The following is a 20,087-nucleotide window of genomic DNA, read 5'->3' on the forward strand; positions in this document are numbered from 1 at the left end:
AAGCTGTGAGCTGTCATCTTCCTTTTGTTTGTATTTTAGGATGGTTTTAGCTAAGGTAGTCAGAGTTGCTGGCTTGACCAGGAGGGGGTAATTGCTCGGTTGAAACCAAGGCAACAAGAAAACAGTGCTCTGTCGTGGAGAGCCTAGCAACACCAAAGCTCAGCAAACACACACATTCGTAACATGGGCCGAAATGATTCTGCAGTATGTAAGAGCAACGGCGGGGATGCTGAACGAACACGCAAATGCATTCTGAGTTAAAGAGAAATGGTCGCTGAGGAGAGGGGTGCTGGGCCACGAACTGAGGTATGAGAAAAGACTTTGACCATAATAAAATACTTTCAAAAAGTTATTTGAAACCTACATTATTTCATCATTTGCTGTATATAATAACAATATTACAATTTAAAAAGGTCTTTGTGGTCCTAAAAACTTTTTCAGCATTCATTCAAAGAACATTAATAGCACCACAATGAAAGATTTTGTCCTGTCATTGCTGAGTCGTGGGTATGGTCAAATTGTGCCAGATGAAGATGGTAAGGATGGAAGACTGGAGGTCTGTTTTGAACCAGAGGTAAATGTTTCTTACATATCTGACTGTCTATAAGGCCAGTTTCAATAAATTAGTTTGTTTAAATACAAACGCAGCAGACCATTATTTTTTGCTAACTATAGGACTACTTCAACTGGAAATCTCAGCTTCCACCGCTGCGTCTTACAAGCAGTGGCCGTTTTTTTGGAGGCATAGAGCCGGCACCACCTAAGACCTACAGTACAAGGAGAGGACCTCTTATTCTGTATTCAGAAGATCTCGCACTGGTATATCAATCTGGCCAGGTTAACAGGAAGAGAAAGGCTTTGAGCTGCTCAAAACAGGAAGTTGAGAAGCAGCTGCACACACTGCAAGACCTGACTGGAGCAATTTTGGCCTTTGGAAAAAAGAAGGTAAATTTGTGAAATAGAAGAATGAATAACACTAATGGCAACCCGATCACACATAAATGCGTATAAATAGTACGAGTGTGCAATGTCGTGGAATGTATATGCCAAAACTCATTTTGGCGTGCATATGATACGCTGTTTTTCGCGTGCGTACGATACGCACTTTATAGCGTATATATGACACGCTCTTGGGTAGGTTTAGGGTGGTGGGGTGGGGGGTTCGTATGTATAATACGCCATAAAGTGCGTATCATATGCACGCGAAAAACAGCGTGGCATAGACACGCCAAAATGAGTTTTGGTGTATATTCCACGAAATTGCACACTCGTACTATTTATACGCATTTTCGTGAGAATAGCCTGCTAATGAATAACACTATTACCCTTCACTGTAAAACATTTCCTGGTGGTTAGAAATTAAAGTTCACCTGCGTGAGTAAATTTAACAAAACATGAAGATAACCTTTGTTTCAACTCACAAACCATTGATAACTTTAAGTTCCATTTTTCAAAACGTATAAAATTCGAAACTTTGAGTTAAAGAGAAGAAATGTTTTACAATATTGTGGGAAATAGCACTTAAAAATAGCATATTTATAATAGAAATAACTTTTAAAAGAAAGTGCAAACTTATGTGTATGTTAATTAAATTGAAATATAAATGTTGTATATTAAATACAATTAGCTGATATTTTAGAGTGATTTTTGACCCTCTTAAGAAGGACTTAAATACATCTTTATGTGTAGTTTCACAATTACTTCTATTGTCTTTGAAATATGATTTAAGTGAACTGCTGAATGTATACTGACCAGCATTAACAAACAAAACAAAACTTTAATGCAATTTCTATTGAAACTTGTTTGTCGTAATTACAGTGTAAACTCAAATAAGTTGACAAAACTCCAAAAAAAAGAGAAAATTCAGATTTCAATTTTGTACTCAGACATTTCAAGAAAATGTTGTTAATTTATACATTTAACTTATAATTGTCACGTAATGTCAATTTAAATATTTTAGTAGTGGAAAGCTAGCTGAAATTAGCTGTAAAATACTAATACTTATACTAATTAGCATATCAAAGCATTACTTAACATTAATCTTGCACAAAAAACATTATACAACACTTAATTTTAGCATTTAATCTCCATTTTGAGTGCCATGGAAAGGCATGCTGGGAAATAGCTGAGTTTTAGGTCAAGTTCATAAAACTCTAATATTCACAAAACTCTGAAGTTAACAGTAACAACTTATTTGTTTAATTTTAGTTTGCCCTGCTGATAAAAGATAAAACATATTAAGAACTTTAAAGTAAAACTTTTAATTTGACTATTACAAAGTTCACTTTTTAAAAGTGTACTGTTACCCCCAAGTCTAAAAATGTTATAGGGGTTCAGATTTCCTGTAAAGCAACTGAACAAAAAAAAAATTTGGATTTTAAAATTGCAAGAAAATCAAAGCCATATGTCTAACCAAGTTGTGTTCCAAAGTTGATATTACAAAACTGAGCCCGATAAAAGGTTTTAAAGTAGGCCTTCTGTTGGCTTGGCAATGTCCAATTTTAAAATAGTTTTCACAGGATTAATTTTGCGTGTTTAATCAACCAATCCCATGGCAGTTGCTTCAGTGCATTTAGGGGTGTGGTCCTGGTCAAGACAATCTCCTGAACTCCAAACTGAATGTCAGAATGGGAAAGAAAGGGGATTTAAGCAATTTTGAGCATGGCATGGTCGTTGGTGCAAGACGGGCCGGTCTGAGTATTTCACAGTCTGCTCAGTTACTGGGATTTTCACGCACAACCATTTCAAGGGTTTACAAAGAATGGTGTGAAAAGGGAAAAACATCCAGTATGCTGCAGTCCTATGGGAGAAAATGCCTTGTTGATGCTAGAGGTCAGAGGAGAATGGGCCAACTGATTCAAGCTGATAGAAGAGCAACTTTGACTGAAATAACCACTCGTTAAAACTGAGATATGCAGCACAGCATTTGTGAAGCCACAACACGCACAACCTTGAGGCGGATGTGCTACAACAGCAGAAGACCCCACCGGGTACCACTCATCTCCACTACAAATAGGAAAAAGAGGCTACAATTTGCACAAGTTCACCAAAATTGGACAGTTGAAGACTGGAAGAATGTTGCCTGGTCTGATGAATCTCGATTTCTGTTGAGACATTCAGATGGTAGAGTCAGAATTTGGTGTAAACAGAATGAGAACATGGATCCATCATGCCTTGTTACCACTGTGCAAGCTGGTGGTGGTGGTGTAATTGTGTGGGGGATGTTTTCTTGGCACATTTTAGGTCCCTTAGTGCCAATTGGGCATCGTTTGTGCATCCCACAAATCTCCAGCAACTGCAAGATGCTATACTATCAATATGGGCCAACATTCCTTTCAGCACCTTGTTGAATCAATGCCACGTAGAATTAAGGCAGTTCTGAAGGCAAAAGGGGGTCAAACACAGTATTAGTATGGTGTTCTTAATAATCCTTTAGGTGAGTGTATATAGGCTATACTTGTAAAAGTATGCACATTCAATACAATTAAGCAAACTTTTAAAAAAGGAAACTGAGTGACTTTTAAAAATAAAATTAATTTCAAAAAATGTAATTGATTTTAGTAGGTGTTACACAATAATGTTAATGCTATATTTATGCAGATGCCATGAAACTTCTGGAAACATCATTCAGATTTACTATTCTGGAAATAAAGATATAATGGTCAAGTTTAAAATAACATTAGATACTGAAAAGGCAGCTGAACCGAAGTCGTCTGATTAATGTACCAGTTAAGGCACATGTACATGACCTAGTACTGCATGAAACAGTTCCTTATCTGTCAAATGTATTCAGTTAAGAGGCCCAGATCTACTACAAATGGACTATTGTGCCGACCTGCCTGAAGTTGCCTCCTGATTGCCGCAGAGCAATGGGACGTACTTGAGGGACAGGTCAGTCCACAGTAAATCTTCCAAAATTTTACTGCCTAGAAAAGTTGAAACTCAGGTTCAGGTCAGGGTGACAGACTCTGCGGTAGTATTAGTTTACCGGCCCTCATTGGCAAACTGCTACTTTGACCAGAGAGGTAACCCCATCCTGAAGGCAAGTAGGTGAAACGTGGTATGTTCATTTTACATTTCACTTCATAATCTTTCACTGAGTGCTTAAAACTGCACCTGGACAGGGGAGATAACACCGCCATCAGTCTGCAGCGCACACACACGCGGTCAGTCCTCAAGGTGTCTTCAATTTCCACACATTCCAGGTCAATCAAACTGGTGATTTACCCATAATGCGCCATTTGACCTCTGTGGGATGTGAGCTGTAAATCTTAATAAAGGTGTCCTGAGGGATTTTACATAAGCACACAGTCCATAATCTATCCAATTCCCGTCCACCACAATCTGCTAATGCTCCACAGCCCTTGACTGTTCCCTCATTATATGCACATTAATCCATCCTCTCTCTGCTCCCCCGAAAATCATCTGTCGATGCGGAAGGAGATCAAAAGAATCACCAAATCAAGAGTGCATCTTGAATGAGAAAGGTAAAGTCCATGGTGGCTTCCTTTTCACAATGTCCAGCTTCTATCATCCAAACATAAACCCGCATGAACAATCAGAAGAGAAACTGCCTGAATACTCTGTGATCAGCAGGAAAAGAGCAACTTCAATGACACAGACAAATTGCTGCAGTATGTGACCGAAATGGCACTCTCTCAGGGCAAAGGGGGAATGATCCAGGTGATGAGAGTTGAATGCAGTAATCAGTGTGTTTACCTCATAGACATGAGGGTTTGGACAGGGATTTGGAGGGGTTCCAGGAAGAAGGGTCTCCGGTGTGGGTGGCCTGTGTGAAGTCTCGATCTGTCACGTTTAACTGCAGCAGAATTTAAACAACACAGGTGTGCTCCATGACTCAAAATGGCTGCCATAGTCATCCTCAGCGAGGCCAGCTGAATTCAAACCAGTAATGCTCATAATTACAAACATAACACCAGTGTGACTGTTAGCAAAATATGTAATCTAAATGAGATCTACCAAAATAAAATCTCCAAAAAATAATAAAACTAGCTCAAATGCATTTATGAAACTTGGTATTGTTGGAAACTTGGTACACCTGCATTCAACTTTTTTTTAAATAATACCACTGTAGCACCCCTCAAATACAAAACCCATAATACAATTGAATACATTTAAACTTAAAAAAAAAAGAAACTTTTTCTTCTCTATTGTGATGCTGTACTTTATATCTAAATGAAATGGATTCTTGAACTAGAAAAAAATGTAGTGTGACTTGATTTCATCCATTGGGAATTGATTAGATTTGCTATTGCTGTGATTGTAAGTTGATCCCGCTCTCTTGCCAGTAAACAAGTCATGAGAGAAGAGAAGAGATGTCGCTGCAAAGAAGGAGGGGAAAATATTTTGATTACCAGGACACATTAATTAAAAAATAATAAATAATGATGTGCATGGAACAATCATTTCTAATAAATATGGTGTTGAAATTTCAGTTTTTGACTGATTTCAACACAATGATGTCTGGTATGTCTTTATTACAGTTAAATGTTCAACAGGAGATCAAAACATCTCAGTTCTCTTATATTCTTTTGAAAACATTTCAAGGTATTGCATCCAAGAGAATTCCAGGGTGACTTCCAGCTTCACGTTTTCATTTTCCACTGACGTTTAATACAAATAGGCTGTGCGCAGAGAAATCCATCATGAAAATAAAGATAAATGACCTTGAAACTAAGTGAACATTACGTTTGAGTGGTTTAAAAAAAGAGATAGTTCGAGATAATGTGGAACAATTCCATGTTTAGAGAGGCCTAAAAAAATCATAAAGATGTGAAAATCAAACACGTATTTTTATATATGATTCTTTGTTTCTCTTAGGCAAAAGTTGGATCTTTTGCTGGTGTAACGCACCCCTTACTGCCAGATACTAAACATGCTGCACAGAACATCCACATGCAACACAAGCCTGGAGAGAAGAACTATAATCCAAGCAAGGTTAAAGGTGAAGACCTTTAAACAATCTGGTCAATCTTGTAAAAAATAAATAATAATAATAATAATAATAATAATAATAATAATAATAATAATAATAAAAATTAAATAAATAAATAAATAATAAAATTATATATATATATATATATATATATATATATATATATATATATATATATATATATATATATATATATATATATATATATATATATATATATATATAAATGTATCTGTGATCAATTACTCACCCTCATATTGTTTCTAACCTGCATAACTTACTTTCTTCTGTGGAACAAAAAATATGATTTATAGAATGTCTTGACTGCTCATTTCAACATAATCAAAAGAGGACTGTCAAGCTCCCAAAGTGAAAATAAACACCATTAAAGTATCATAAAAATGGTCCATATGACTCATGCCCTATATTCCAAGTCTATTGAAACAAAGCAATAGCTTTTTGTGAGAAACAGAATAAATGCCATTTTTATATATTTATTTATATATTTTTATGATTCTTTGTTTTAATTGTTTCATTTTTTTTCTATTCATCAGTCAACTTTATCAGAAAAAAGCAGCACAACTTTTTCAACATTGATACTAATAAGAAATGTTTCTTGAGCAGCAAATCAGCATATTATAGTGATGTCTGAAGGACTATGTGACACTGAAGATTGGAGTAATGATGCTGAAAACTTAAAGATACACTTTTTGCTCAAAATACAATACTTTAACTTTCTTCCAACCCTTTTTTTGTCTTACTTTAATTCACTCTGCAGCATATAATAGTTTTTACAGTGTCTTGTTAAAATTATAAATCTCATTGTGTTTCAGGAGAGAAAGCTGGACAGGTTAGATACCAGCCACATTTTCTCTGCTCCCCTAGGCCCAACAGGACTGCCCTGGGCCCTCTGCCTCCCATAACGGAGGGTTTGGTACATGTCCATGAGAAAACTCATGCTACACCAGGTATAGTTCATGAAATCCACCAAAAATGACACAAACAATCAGATAAACGTTGACTATTCAAAAGAAGTTCTTGATTAGATCAACAACATCCTGTGCAGCACAGCGATGCCAGCAAACACAATGCAGAAACGTAATTTTTTTTCCAGTTTGCCAGTGTTTAGTTAAAGCCCATTCAGAGGTTGAATGTTTACATCTTTAAGATCTTTAACACATATCAGATACCTGCCTCTGAATGCGCTCCATTCATGTTTGGATGTCAAGCTTTTAGTTGGGATTTTACCTTCCCATTGCCAAGAAGAAGCAAAAACTCAGTCCTAGAATGTAAACCATTTTGATTACAAGCAGCTTCTGCTTGCTGTGAAAAATAATTGGATACATGGAATAATGGTTGCGCTATAACCTAATGTCAAAATCGATCTTGATTCCAGATGAACAAATGACCTTTCAGACTAATGTACAGAAAGACGAACTAAGAGAAAAGCCGAAAGAGAGAAAAATACAGGATAGGAGTCTCAGGATAGAGGCTGACACATGCAGAGCTCAGATGACTCTGATCCCTGAAACAGAACCTGCACATCAGACCGAAGATCAAACAGTGAGTCCAATAACCAGAAAAATCATCTTAAGTACATTTTCCTCTGGCTCTTTTTTGTCTCTTTCCCAACAGTGACCTGAAATTCCCTCTAACCATGTAATTGACACTTTGCTTTTGGCATCATAAGACCAGATATTTGGAAAGGTCTGCTCACAAGTAAACATCTGACCTTTAAGAGCATCTGATTTCATTTTCTTGGTTAATCTCTGTCACTGATGTAATATACTGTTGTTTATGTGAAGTATTTCGCTTTTGAACCTGTACAATGAAAAACGGAGAGCAGATACGCTAAGGCGAAGTACTGTACATATGAATTTGATCAAAAGTCTAAATGATAGCCACTTTTTAGTCCACATGTTTTTCCAAACTATGTGACCATAACTTTAAAACTTAGCTAAAGAGCTTTTCATTATTTTGCTTTGACATGTACCAGATACTCCCACATCCTATCGACCATCTCAAGGATCTAAATGGCCGTGGGAAGCACACTCGGATGGAGAGTGGAAATGGTGTTGCAGATATGTGCCCTCTTAGGTCAGTGTATGTGGATTCATCTTTGGAATACAGCCCAGTCTCACGGGTCAACTACTATGGTGGACACATGGAGGGATCCCGTCAGAGTAAGACAAGAGCTACATCAGCATTTAATGTCCATAAAATCCACATATGACATCCAGATACAAGCCTGAAGTCATACATTTAATAAATATGTTCCCCAAACTTTGCTTTAGTGAGACATTGTGGAGGTGAAACTCACATGAGGAGAGTGAACATAGAAACAGATCCCAGCTTCACCGTCTTCCACTTACCACCCATTAACCACAGCCCGCTGGTCAACCCAGACTCTGACATCACTTTAACAATGGTAAGAATTTGGTATTTGGTAATTACACTCCAAGAAATGGACGATGACATATTTATCTCAACCATAACTCTAGACCAATGCACTTCATAAACAAACCTAAAAAAATCCTCCTCTTGCTCTCTACTTTTCTGCATGTTCTAACTTCTGTGATGTTAACGTCTTGTCAACTTCTTGACAAAACTTGTCAACATTTTCAAAAGAGAAAACAAATCTAATATTACTGAAATATGTATTGTAAGAACACCTGGAGCTCTCATTCAAGCATAAACCTCAAAATGACTCTTTGCTATAAATAAACCTAACAAAATTGCTCTCTGTTCGCTTCTGCATTTTACCATCTACTCTAGCTTCTACATATAGAGATATTGTTGACTCTTGCATGATAAATTACTTATTTTCCTATTTTCTAATAGACAACATTTTTAAAAAGTGAATATTGTGGAATATTATTACAAATTAAAATAAATGTTCTACTTTTATATATTTTAAAATGTCAAAATGCTGCTTATTATTTTTGTGGAAACTGTGGTATACATTTTTCTTTTAATCATTTACTATGACTTTTGATTGATTTAATGCACTTTTGCTGAATAAAAGCATTAATAAAAGGGGTGGTAATGTAATGCTGAATTAGATGTAGGCCTTACTGTATGTGTTTACATAAGGTTTAATGAAGTAATCAGTTTAAATAATTATATTAACATTGGTAAGGACGTTGAAATGTTATGGTATTGCATTAATTAACACATTTAGTATATTAATATGAGGTTAAAAATGTCAGTTTTATATATTATATTTCCTGTCGCTGATTACTTTCCCCTCCAGTGGGCATAGTTCTCAGTTTAATATAGCATGTCGTGTATAGCTGGCTCAGTGTGTTGTGATTCGCTAACCGCCTAGTGCACGTTTCTCAGACGGCCTTGCCACCCTTATTATTAATATTCCTTAATATTCTCGGAGAAGGGGTTTATGTAAATATTGGGGTTAGTGATGGTCAGCAACCCTGGAGGAATGTCTGTAGTTCCCTACATGTTGTAACGTTGTTAATTTGCAGATGTTGTTTATGCCCAAACAGCAACATTACACACTAGCTAAAGTTAGAAAAGTGAAATCGTGTTTTACCACCCCTTTAATAAAAAAAATCTTCTGACTCCAAACTTCTGAAAATGACTTAAATGCATATAAATTGTGCAATTGTTTTGTAATTGTCTTGAAGAATAAACCCGAAATAACAGATACAAAAAGGAGTTGTGAGAATTTACCACAACAAGAACTACACATACCTGGCATCAAAGTGGGAACTTCACATGAAAACTCCTCAGAGAGCCGCGTGCACAGGAAAGTGCTGCTGCTTTTCCCTGCGCAAACAGAACATACAGACACCCATCAGCCAAAAGGTTTTCAACATCACATTGCACACTTTTACCAACAAACACATTTGCATAATGAATTGGTTTATGCCACCTTTTACTAACCGTTCTTTCTTTATTGTGCTTAGATGACCTTTATAGGACCCCTATTAAGGAGCATGAGCCATGTGGTGATCTGGCACATACAGAGGGGCTAGACCAAAGAGTAGAAGACCCACTTTCTGACAGCAGGTGCAGAATTGTAGATATGGACTTTGGCCATGTCATGTGGTCTGACGATCTAGAAAAAGGAGGTAATGATATTTCTTTTTTAGATTCAACACAGTGTGGCTTCTGATATGACTCCAAACATATTTGCTGAAATAAATACAATTACTTATGATGCATGAGGCAGCACAAGCAACTTAACAAAAACAATCCATTATAGCAAGATCATTTTTGTGATACGATCTTTTCATGCCTCAACCCAGTGCTGTAACTGAAGCATTACCTAACAAATTCAAAAAGTGGTGCTGACATTCAATTCAAACTCAAAAACTTGTCAAACATTTTCGAAAGATAATATTTTTGAAATACATATTGAAAGAACACCTGGGCGCAGAACTCGAAATGACTCCTGAAAGTCAACAGCACTGCTGTATTGAAAACTGGTCAAGTGATGAAATAACACAAGAACACTGCCAAGACTATGACTTGTGCATGTACATGCAATACCCAAGAGTCTGGAATCATGTGATCCCACTTGAATTTGATAACACAGTAAAAACAACAGTTCTATTTGATTATGGTTCGTGTGTACAGGGTAATTGTTACATAAAAAATAAAATAAAAAAAATTGTCTTACTTTATGATGGCTAAAGTTAAATGGCATTTCCTTGAGTGGTTTTAACTAAATGATTAAATGTTAATATTCTAAAATGCAATTGAAATATATTTTAAATAACAGTATCTGCAAAGAAAATCTGCAGAAAATAACAGTATCTGCAAAGTTACAGCGCTGAAAGTTTAATGCAATCGGAGATATTGTCTTTTAAAGTTATGGCAGTTTATTGCCTAAAAAAACGTCAGGTTTGGAATACAACAAGCTTCTTTTCCGGGTTGGTGACATCATAAACCCTTGCTGATAACATAAACACTGCCCCCCTTGAACACGCAACAAAGTGGGCGAGGCCACGTTGCAGTCATTACGAAGAGAGAGTTGTTGCAGTAGGCTAGAGTGTTGCAGACAAGCCATCAAAACTTTGTTATTTTTAAGACTTCTGTGTTCGACCTTCGGGAACAATGGTTACAATTTGTGATTAATTTAGTTTCTGCTGATTACAATGTAAATTTATCCATCTGTCCTGCACATTTCATGGAAGACAGCTTCAAGAATCTTAACAAGTTTAATACAGGATTTGCTCAAAGGCTCATAGTTAAAGATGAAGCAGTTCCCACTTTAAAGGCAGAAGTTGCTGTTTATGAGCCTAAACCTATAAGTACATGTCTTTTAAATGTGTAGCGTTAGTTTCTGTGTGTGTTTTGGTTGCATCAAGACCAACTTTGGCTATGCTTGGCAGTTAACTAAATTGTTTAATACTTCTCCAACAAACGGCTACAAACACCAACAAACTTATATGTAATCACACTCGCGAACATCGTTTATTTATTTATTTATGACGTTTCTATTATTATTGTACAACGTTTGTTGTGTTTGACCACATGCTATTTCAGCTACAGTCATGCAAAACACGTTTGTGTTTCATTTTGGCCAGTGCAGTAGACTAGTGGAGGCATGGTTAGGTTTTGTAACAGGCTCATAATTTTTTATTTTTTGCGAAACATATCTGGTTATATTCATTCTAGGGCTGCACGATTTGGGGGAAATATGTAATTGCGATTATTCTGGGTAAAATTGCGATAAACAGAAGATAGAAACGCTTTGATTAAACATGACGACAATAAACACGACTGCAGCTAAATATGGTGTATTTGAGTTCTTCAAGCCGTGAAGGGTATTTTCATAATAATAAAGTATATTATAAAATAACGCATCGTCTGCCTCATTCTGTGATGAGAAGCCACATCAGCTCACAAACACTCGACTGACAATATGAAGTGAGGTAAAACATGATATTAAACGTTGTCTTTTGCTGAACAGGTTTATGAACGCTTCACTAGTTTGTGAAGATGTTTGACTCGTGTTGCTTTTTCAAACGCACGTTATAAGCGACTCAAACTCGCAGTCTTTCAAACGGAGAAGCGTTTACTCCTGATGCCGCTCTTCGCTAACACACGGGGCATTTAATTATTTAATTAAAATCACATCCTTTGAACTTTCATAATCGCACACAAGCCAAATCGCGATCGCGGTTCGATTTCGATTAATCGTGCAGCCCTAATTGAATCTACAATAACAAAAATTGGAATGGCAATATTGACGCCATTATTTACACCGCAGATGTGACTTCTGCCTGTAATGGTAAGGGGCATGGCGTTCCGGCAACCTATGCTTGGCACTTCAGCCAATAAAAATACATGAAACTACATTTGGCCATCTCACCAATCTAAGACCATTGCGTTTTTCGGAGGGATGGGCTTCAAAGAAGCAGGAAGCAAACGAGCCGTTCAAAGGACAGTGGAGACAATAGACAGTAAAAGAAATAGACACAGCGATCCCATAGACTTCAACGGCGAATTGTGAAGTCAATTAGAAGTACTCACTTCCTGATGGCTGAGCGAACTGCGCAGGCTCAGACTGAGCTTGACGACGTAGATGTGACATAAGCAACCTGTCGGACAGTTGTAGGTCTTCTAGTAGTTGTGGAAAGTGAAATCTGAATCACATTGTTTAAATGTTTTCTCCCGTTGCTTTTGGCTCGCTATCGGCTTCTCCCCATTCTTCTCCCTTGACTTATCGTACTTTATGTATCCACGTCCCCCCAACTGTCTGATAAACAGGAAAAGATTGCCTGGGAGCGTCTCCTCCTGTCTCTATAATTCCTGTCGGTAATTTGTCAACTGTGCGACAGAGTCGCAGAGCTTATGACGCAATCGTTAGCCTATTTTTACAAAAACAGCTTCTACGGGGCGATAGTATAAGATACAAGGTAATGGAGCCTTATATACATTGTCGTGTTTCTTTAGAAATTAACAATGGACAAATGGAGTCTTTAAACCCCTCAGATGTAAAGTTATTCACTGTCAAAGTGACTCAAAAATGAATGGGAGTCAATGGGATGCTAACAGCAGGTGATGGCTTGGTTAACAATGGCCGCCCCTATGGGTGGAACGCTTTCCGATTACTAGATTACCCCCTTGGTGGAGACAGCGGTGTGAAATAAAGGTCAAATATGAGAAAAATACGGCATTTAAAAAAAAAAAAGAAGAAGAAGTATTAAGAGTTTTACAGCATTTAATAATCTAGGTTAAGTCTAGTTTAATAATAAACCACTGATAATTCATGATTAATACTAATGTAACTTGAAATGTTAGTAACCATGAAATTAAAATTGACAATTTGTATTTTTATGGAATATTGCAGTATTTATTAAATTACTTATCTGTGTACATTTTTTTTTAAAATTTTAATTCATGTGCTCAAACTTTAATCAAAATAACTTCTCCTTCCTCTTGCATCAACATCTCTTCTCTTCTCTGATGAGAAGGGCGGGACAACCTGTCACTCAAATGACATCACAGCAATAGCAAACCACAACCAAAACAGGGAAGAAAAGATTATTGCAACTTCCGTTTCATGCCTACTTTAAAAGTGTGCTAGTATATAAAGTAATTAACATTAATCTTAATACACTAATGCATTACCTTATATTAATTTGAATTTTTTTTTAGTTAAACCATTAATTTAAAGTCTTGCCTATGTATAATAGCCTTCTCATTTTAACCATTACATTTTTCATGCTGCTGACTGCCTTTCCTCTTCTCATTAGTTCACACATACTATCCTCATATGGAGCTTAAATAAGCTGCGAGCTCCAGGGCTGCAGTGGCTGGTAGAGCACAGCCCCCCTCTGAGGGCCGAGCACCTCTTCATGTGTGGCTCGGTTAGTGCTTGGCTGCAGCTAAATGAAGTCTTTAGACAGGCAGAGCAGTGGGGAGTAAGGACGGGGTGGTGGGAGATCTCAGGGGCTGATATGGTAAATAACAACACAGAGGCTAAGGTTCAGTTGTCCACTAGCGCTTTGGGACCCAGGCAAAACAAGCCTCTATGAGAATTTCTGAGCATTTCTTGTTCAGTCTGAAGTACATTATTTTCCTTTAATTCCCTCAGATCAACATCCCCCCCTTGGTCCATTGCCCCCTCTGGTGGGCCGGAGGGGTCCAGGTAAACAGAGCTCCATGGCTCTGTACAGACAGAACCTACATGACCCTGCAGACACAACCGAAGAACAGACAGGAAACACAAGAGGCTGTCTTCCTCCAGAGCTCAGAGGTAGCTGGATGCTTCATAAATACTATTAAATACAATTCAAAACAAGTAACAAAAAAGCCAAAATTGTTAGCTGGGCACTTTGTCTAAGTAAAGAAAAGAAGCCGGAGACAAGCAGGTCGAGGGATAACTCAGGAATACGAAAAACTGGAACAAAACCTCCAGTACAAAGCAGCGATGACAGACAACTGAACAGGACTCAACACTGGGCAGGCAACCCGTAACCCGTGTTTTTCCAACCTTCTACCTGTGAAAATGCACTGGAATGACAGTCAAACCCGTGACTTCCCACCCGTGAACTCGTACTAGATTGGTGTACTCCCAGTTACGCGCTCTGACGAAACAACAATGACAACCCCTACAGATGCAGTGTTTATTAAAGTCGTACACCAAATACATTTTCAAATATACAAATAACGTAAAATAAATGGTATAACAGCTTCTCTTGCATTATTCACCGTTTTGCCTCCTCCGTTTTCCTCAAATAAGCAAGGTGTAAGCACCTTAGGCGATAGAAATGATTGTAGATGAACAGAAGCCCCATACGGTCCATTATGCTTTGTTTATATCTAGCTACCGCAATTCCTTGCGCTCAGGCAGTTTGCTGTGACTTTGCCTGCAACTCTACAAAGGCATGAGTCGTGATTTGAAGTCATAACTTACAGGCTCAAAAACCTGCCTGGAACGCAGCACAAAATACACCACAAACAAGAGAGAGTAAATTAAATAGAAACCCGTAAACAGAACATACTCAGTCAGTAACAAAGGAAACAAAAAGGGAAATGACAAAGGAGAATTGAACCAATTAAAAGACTAGAAGATTGACAAGGAAATTCAAACACTTCAAAACAGATTCTAAACAAGAACAAATAGTGGGAGGGTTGGTACCCTAGATGCTGACAAGGGGATGCTTCAGAAGAACAGGATGGCTCCTGGATGGTGCAGAGTTCAGGGGGCCAGGTTAGTGCCTACAAATCAGGGTGCTAGTGTGGCACTGAAAGTTCAGGTGGCCAGGGCGGTGCTGGTGGCTCATGGAGCCAATGACGATTGCCTTTGTGGCATTGCCAGGGAATCCAGGCTTGGCCACTATGGCCGGGGATATATAGCCTCCTTCCTCCCCCAATATTTTCTTGGGAGGAGCTATGGGTTTATGGACTGGGGTGGAACCTGGAACGGACACATGGTCTGGAGTGTACACATGGTCTGGAGCAGTCACAGGACCCTGGCCAGGGGCCGGTGTGGATTGGTGTGTGGCCAAGACACACATAAGTGTTACAGCCATATGGACAGGACCATGCCTTCAATACCACTAGGGCAGACTGGAAGGAAAAAATCTGGAATTTTACTCATTTGAACAGACTGGGGAATTTCTTTCCCTGAAGCAGACTGGGGAGTTGTATTCTCTGGAGTGGATTTGTAGATTTCACCCTCTGGAGTGGATTTGGGGATTTCACCCTCTGGGGCGGATTCGGGGATTTCACTCTCTGGGAGCATTGTGACCATTGTAATTGCCAATGCTGAAATCCTTGGAGCAGGAATCTTTCTCACTGGAATGGACTCAGAGATTTCATCCACTGGAACAGACTCTGGGATTTCACTTACTAGAAGCCTTGTGACCACTGAAATTGACCATGTACTTCTTATAGCAGGAATCTTTCTTATTGGAGTGAACATTACTCAGTGGATGGGATTATGAAGCAGACTCAGGAGCGTTGGGATTGAGGCCAGAATCCTTGTGCTGGACAGAAGTTATTGTTGCTCTATGGTTTTCCAGCACCCACTTCACAAACTCTGTAAAACTCCCTTAAGGACCCACACCGGATAGGCATGCTCCCTTAAGGACCCACACCGGATAGGTTTCTGTGTTCAAGCTGACCCGTTAGAAAGTTCACAGTGATCGGTCTGGAAAGTTTGTGAGGCATGCGTTGTTGAAACCTTTGGGTGTGTGCCTCGAGGGACTGCTGTTCCCGGTCCAGGCACAACAGTTAGACTGCTGGTAGATCCATCCTTCAGTTATTTGGTCTGTCAGTTTTTATTGCAAACCAAATATACTAACTACAAATACTCAGGATTCTTCAGAAATATGAAAACATGAACAGAACAACCAAGACAACGACAGACAACTGAACAGGACTCAACACAGGGTAAATGAACTAAACACACCTGAACAGAACTAACTCAGTCAGTAACCATGGAAACAAACAGGGAAAGGATGGAGAAGAAAGGAACCAATTAAAGACTAGAAGATTAACAAGGAAATTCAAACATGAACAGAGAGAGAAACAGATAATAAAAGCTCTAAACATGAACAAATTAACTTAAAGGGTTAGTTCACCCAAAAATGAAATTGATGTCATTAATGACTCACCCTAATGTTGTTCCACACCCGTAAGACCTCCGTTCATCTTCCAATCACAGTTTAAGATATTTTATATTTAGTCTGAGAGCATATGCAAGTCTATGCACACTTAACTGTCCATGTCCAGAAAGGGAATAAAAACATCATCAAAGTAGCCCATATGTGACATCAGTTGGTTGATTAGAATCTCTTGAAGCATCGAAAATACATTTTGGTCCAAAAATAACAAAAACTACGACTTTATTTAGCATTGTCTTCTCTTTCTTGTTTGTGTTCAAACCTCAAATAAAGATTCAAACGGTTGTGAATCAGCGAATCGATCAATGATTCGGATCGCATGCCAAACTGCAAAACTTCTGAAATCACGTGACACTGGCATCCAAATCATTTATCAATTCACTGATTCACAACCATTTAAAATCTTTATTTGAGGTCTGAACACAAACAAGGAAGAGAAGACAATGCTGAATAAAGTCATAGTTTTTGTTATTTTTGGACCAAAATATATTTTCGATGCTTCAAGAGACTCTAATGAACTAACTGATGTCACATATGGGCTACTGTGATAATGTTTTTATTCCCTTTCTGGACACGGTCAGTATAGGGTGCATAGACTTGGAAATTCTCTCGGACTAAATATAAAATATCTTAAACTGTGTTCTGAAGATGATCAGAGGTCTTACCAGTTTGGAACGACATTAGGGTGAGTATTAATGACATCAATTTCATTTTTGGGTGAACTAACCCTTTAAAATGAGACAAAATTAATATAACAGTAAAATGTAACTACACAAATACATTTTTTAAGGTGAACTATGTAGTATTTTTGCAGTAAAAAATCCAAAAACCACTAGGCCGGTGTTATATATTTTGTTCAGTTGAGTACCTACAATATCCCAGAAGTTTCCAACTATTTGTAAATTGTGAGAAAATTGCTATTTTAACTAAGGACAGGGACGTTGCAGCATTGCATTTGAGGGAGTCGCCTGTCAATTGCGTCATATCTGCGTTACCCTCGGTTTCGGCTTTTATTTCGCAGGAGTGCTTTACTCTTAGTAGTGTGAACAATGAACGCACGGAGTAAAGTCATAACATCGTTTTAAACACACTTAAATGTATCTAATATGATAAACAGAGCTACATTACCTCAAAATCATAACCAGAAGAGCGGATCTGTGCAGGCGCCCGGCGAATGTGTCCCGTCCCGTCATAATAAAAGTCCCGGTATTCACGAGGCGGGTATTTGTTTAACAATTGCTCCAGCAGCTGTGCTCAGGTCCAGAACACTCGGTCCTGCTCTGCTTTAGACTACAGTAACGTTAATAACCACATGCATGAACGTGATTTCTGCCCGAGTTCTATTTTCCACCGGCTGTGATGAGAAGACCACATCTCCCAAGATGCTGCGCTTACACTTTGCGTCATCAAACTACGCATTTGTTTTGAATAGGCGCCCTCCAGTGGACGGAAAGCTGCATAGTGCACCTTTAATATAAATACAAATGATTGCTAAAGAAGTTTCCTTCTAAACTTGTGCATATATAAACACTTTTTTTATTTAGATGCTTTCGATTTGTCTCAAATACTTAATACTTGTTTGAGTCAAATATGTGTAATCTTTACATTCAAATGCTCAATAGTGAGATCATATTGGTACTTCACATTAAATATGAATATAACACTGACAATGTATTTCTGTGTGCCTGTGCACATCTATGACACTTTTGACATGTGGCTTAATGTCAACTTTTTTTAGGTTTGTCAAGTCTCACTGTTTGACTCTGTGTGTTTTCAGAATGGCAGGGAGGCAAAGCGTTGGGCACCTTAATAATGGGTCCTGATGGTGAAATCATACGCTTGTCTCTCTGGGATCCCACAGTTGACACCGAGGACCACCCAATAAAGGGTGATGTCACACAAGGTCACGGTAATCGAGGCTTTACTTGGTTTTATATTGTGCTCAACCAAATAAACACAGAACACAGTAATGTCTACACTGACATTTGCTCGCTAGGCTCTTAAAAAAAAGAAAAAAACGCAGCAAAATGTTCACAAGATGTTATTCTCAACGACGTGTGTTATTAGTTATTATGTTGTAAATGTACCTTCTTGTTGTCAGGGGAGTCTGTGTTAGTGTATTACAAGGGCAGAGTATGAGCTGGGTAAGAGTTCAGGTCAAATAAAGGTACTCTGAAGGGGAAACACAGGAGACAAAATAAAAATAGAGAGCAGAGGAGGTCTGTAATAGACTGAGATGATGTTAACTTTAAGAATGTGCCTCTTTGTTTCCAGTTCTTAAGGTTGTGACTTCTAAGGGAGATTTGAAACAGCCTTGGACGATCCTTATACAGGACTACACAACAGATGAAGGTTAGAGTTTCTAACGCACAGGAAGAATTTAATCTTGAGTGTGCAGATTTATTATCGAACATGGTTAATATGAAACAATATACATTCAATTATTCTACCATTCACAGCTTTGGGGTTGGTAAGATTTTTAAATATTTTGAAAATAAGTATCTTAAGCTTACTGATGCTGCATTTATTTGTTCCAAAAGAGAAAGAACAGAAAAACAAATATAATTTATAATAACTGTTTTCTATCTTAATTATATTATATTTAGCATCATTACTGCAGTTCTTAGCATCTCATGATCCTTCAGAAAAGTTTTTGATTTGCTGCTCAGATCTGTTTTTATTATAATCAAAAATTTAAATAGATGTGCTGCTTAATATTTTGTGGAAGCAATTATAATTTTTTTCAGGATTCCTTGATGAATATAGAAAAAGATGAATTCAAAAGAACAGCATTTATTTAAAATAGAAATCAAATATCTTCATTGTTGTTAAATTAGCAAAAACTCAAACTTTTGAATGGTAGTTTATTTATTAATAATATTATTTAAATAATTAGCATTAATGTTCCTATTGAAATTTGTATATTCTAGTATTAATAATCAGATAATATAACAATAACTGTAAAATTATATGATTCGGCTACTTTTTATATATGCGTTTCTATCTGTTGGACTCATTGTCTGGTGTAGCTGTAGATGTCTTGGTATGGATTCACTTAAGAACCTTTCAGCAAATTTGCATTTTTACATAACCAACCTTTTTTAGAAATTAATCCCATCCTCAAACTCATCTCATGTGGGCCCTAACGAGAGAGAAAATAGTACAGTACAAAAAGACACAAACACACAAACATGCATATAAAGCACAAGCTGCCCCCCTCCCACTCTCATGCTGGCTGCTTCACATCTGGTAGTGGTTTGCAGCATTGAGGTATCCCGGACAGAGAAACCCGACCCCACCCCCCCGAGGCTGAGGCCTAATCCCGGCCCAGGAGTCTGTGTGACTGACAGAGGCTGTGTTTTCTCAAGTCGACCTCTGGAGCTGCTCTGTTTCCTTTATCCTGTCACTGGTCAGAAACTCAACCCCCACCGACTCGCCTTAGTCCACCAAACCCCCTCCTCCATCGGCTCGCCATGTAAGCTCTCTCTTCATTCGCTCTTTCCTCTATCCAGGCCCCTTCTGAAACA

At 37.9% G+C, this 20,087-nt stretch overlaps 1 protein-coding gene and 1 long non-coding RNA gene across 2 annotated transcripts in view; one reads left to right on the plus strand and one right to left on the minus strand.

Moving 5' to 3' along the window:
• LOC137075216 (uncharacterized) overlaps positions 1-20,087 on the minus strand; it is a 184,734-nt gene that overhangs the window by 138,453 nt on the left and 26,194 nt on the right. The window contains exons 7-8 of the long non-coding RNA XR_010905009.1: positions 9,860-10,034; positions 9,668-9,742 (exon numbers count right to left, since the gene is read on the minus strand). This is a non-coding gene — a long non-coding RNA (uncharacterized lncRNA). The remainder of the gene's footprint in view (positions 1-9,667; positions 9,743-9,859; positions 10,035-20,087) is intronic.
• LOC137075215 (uncharacterized protein KIAA2012 homolog) overlaps positions 161-20,087 on the plus strand; it is a 41,084-nt gene continuing 21,157 nt past the window's right edge. Inside the window, exons 1-13 of the mRNA XM_067443541.1 lie at positions 161-306; positions 442-574; positions 676-945; positions 5,842-5,965; positions 6,790-6,924; positions 7,353-7,519; positions 7,953-8,139; positions 8,251-8,384; positions 9,601-9,781; positions 9,883-10,047; positions 14,025-14,186; positions 18,338-18,469; positions 18,835-18,912. Of these exons, the coding sequence (XP_067299642.1) occupies positions 473-574; positions 676-945; positions 5,842-5,965; positions 6,790-6,924; positions 7,353-7,519; positions 7,953-8,139; positions 8,251-8,384; positions 9,601-9,781; positions 9,883-10,047; positions 14,025-14,186; positions 18,338-18,469; positions 18,835-18,912 (1,837 nt within the window). The 5' untranslated portion in view covers positions 161-306; positions 442-472. The remainder of the gene's footprint in view (positions 307-441; positions 575-675; positions 946-5,841; positions 5,966-6,789; positions 6,925-7,352; positions 7,520-7,952; positions 8,140-8,250; positions 8,385-9,600; positions 9,782-9,882; positions 10,048-14,024; positions 14,187-18,337; positions 18,470-18,834; positions 18,913-20,087) is intronic.

Source organism: Pseudorasbora parva, chromosome 5 (genome assembly GCF_024679245.1).
Source record: "Pseudorasbora parva isolate DD20220531a chromosome 5, ASM2467924v1, whole genome shotgun sequence".
Taxonomy (NCBI): Eukaryota; Metazoa; Chordata; class Actinopteri; order Cypriniformes; family Gobionidae; genus Pseudorasbora; species Pseudorasbora parva.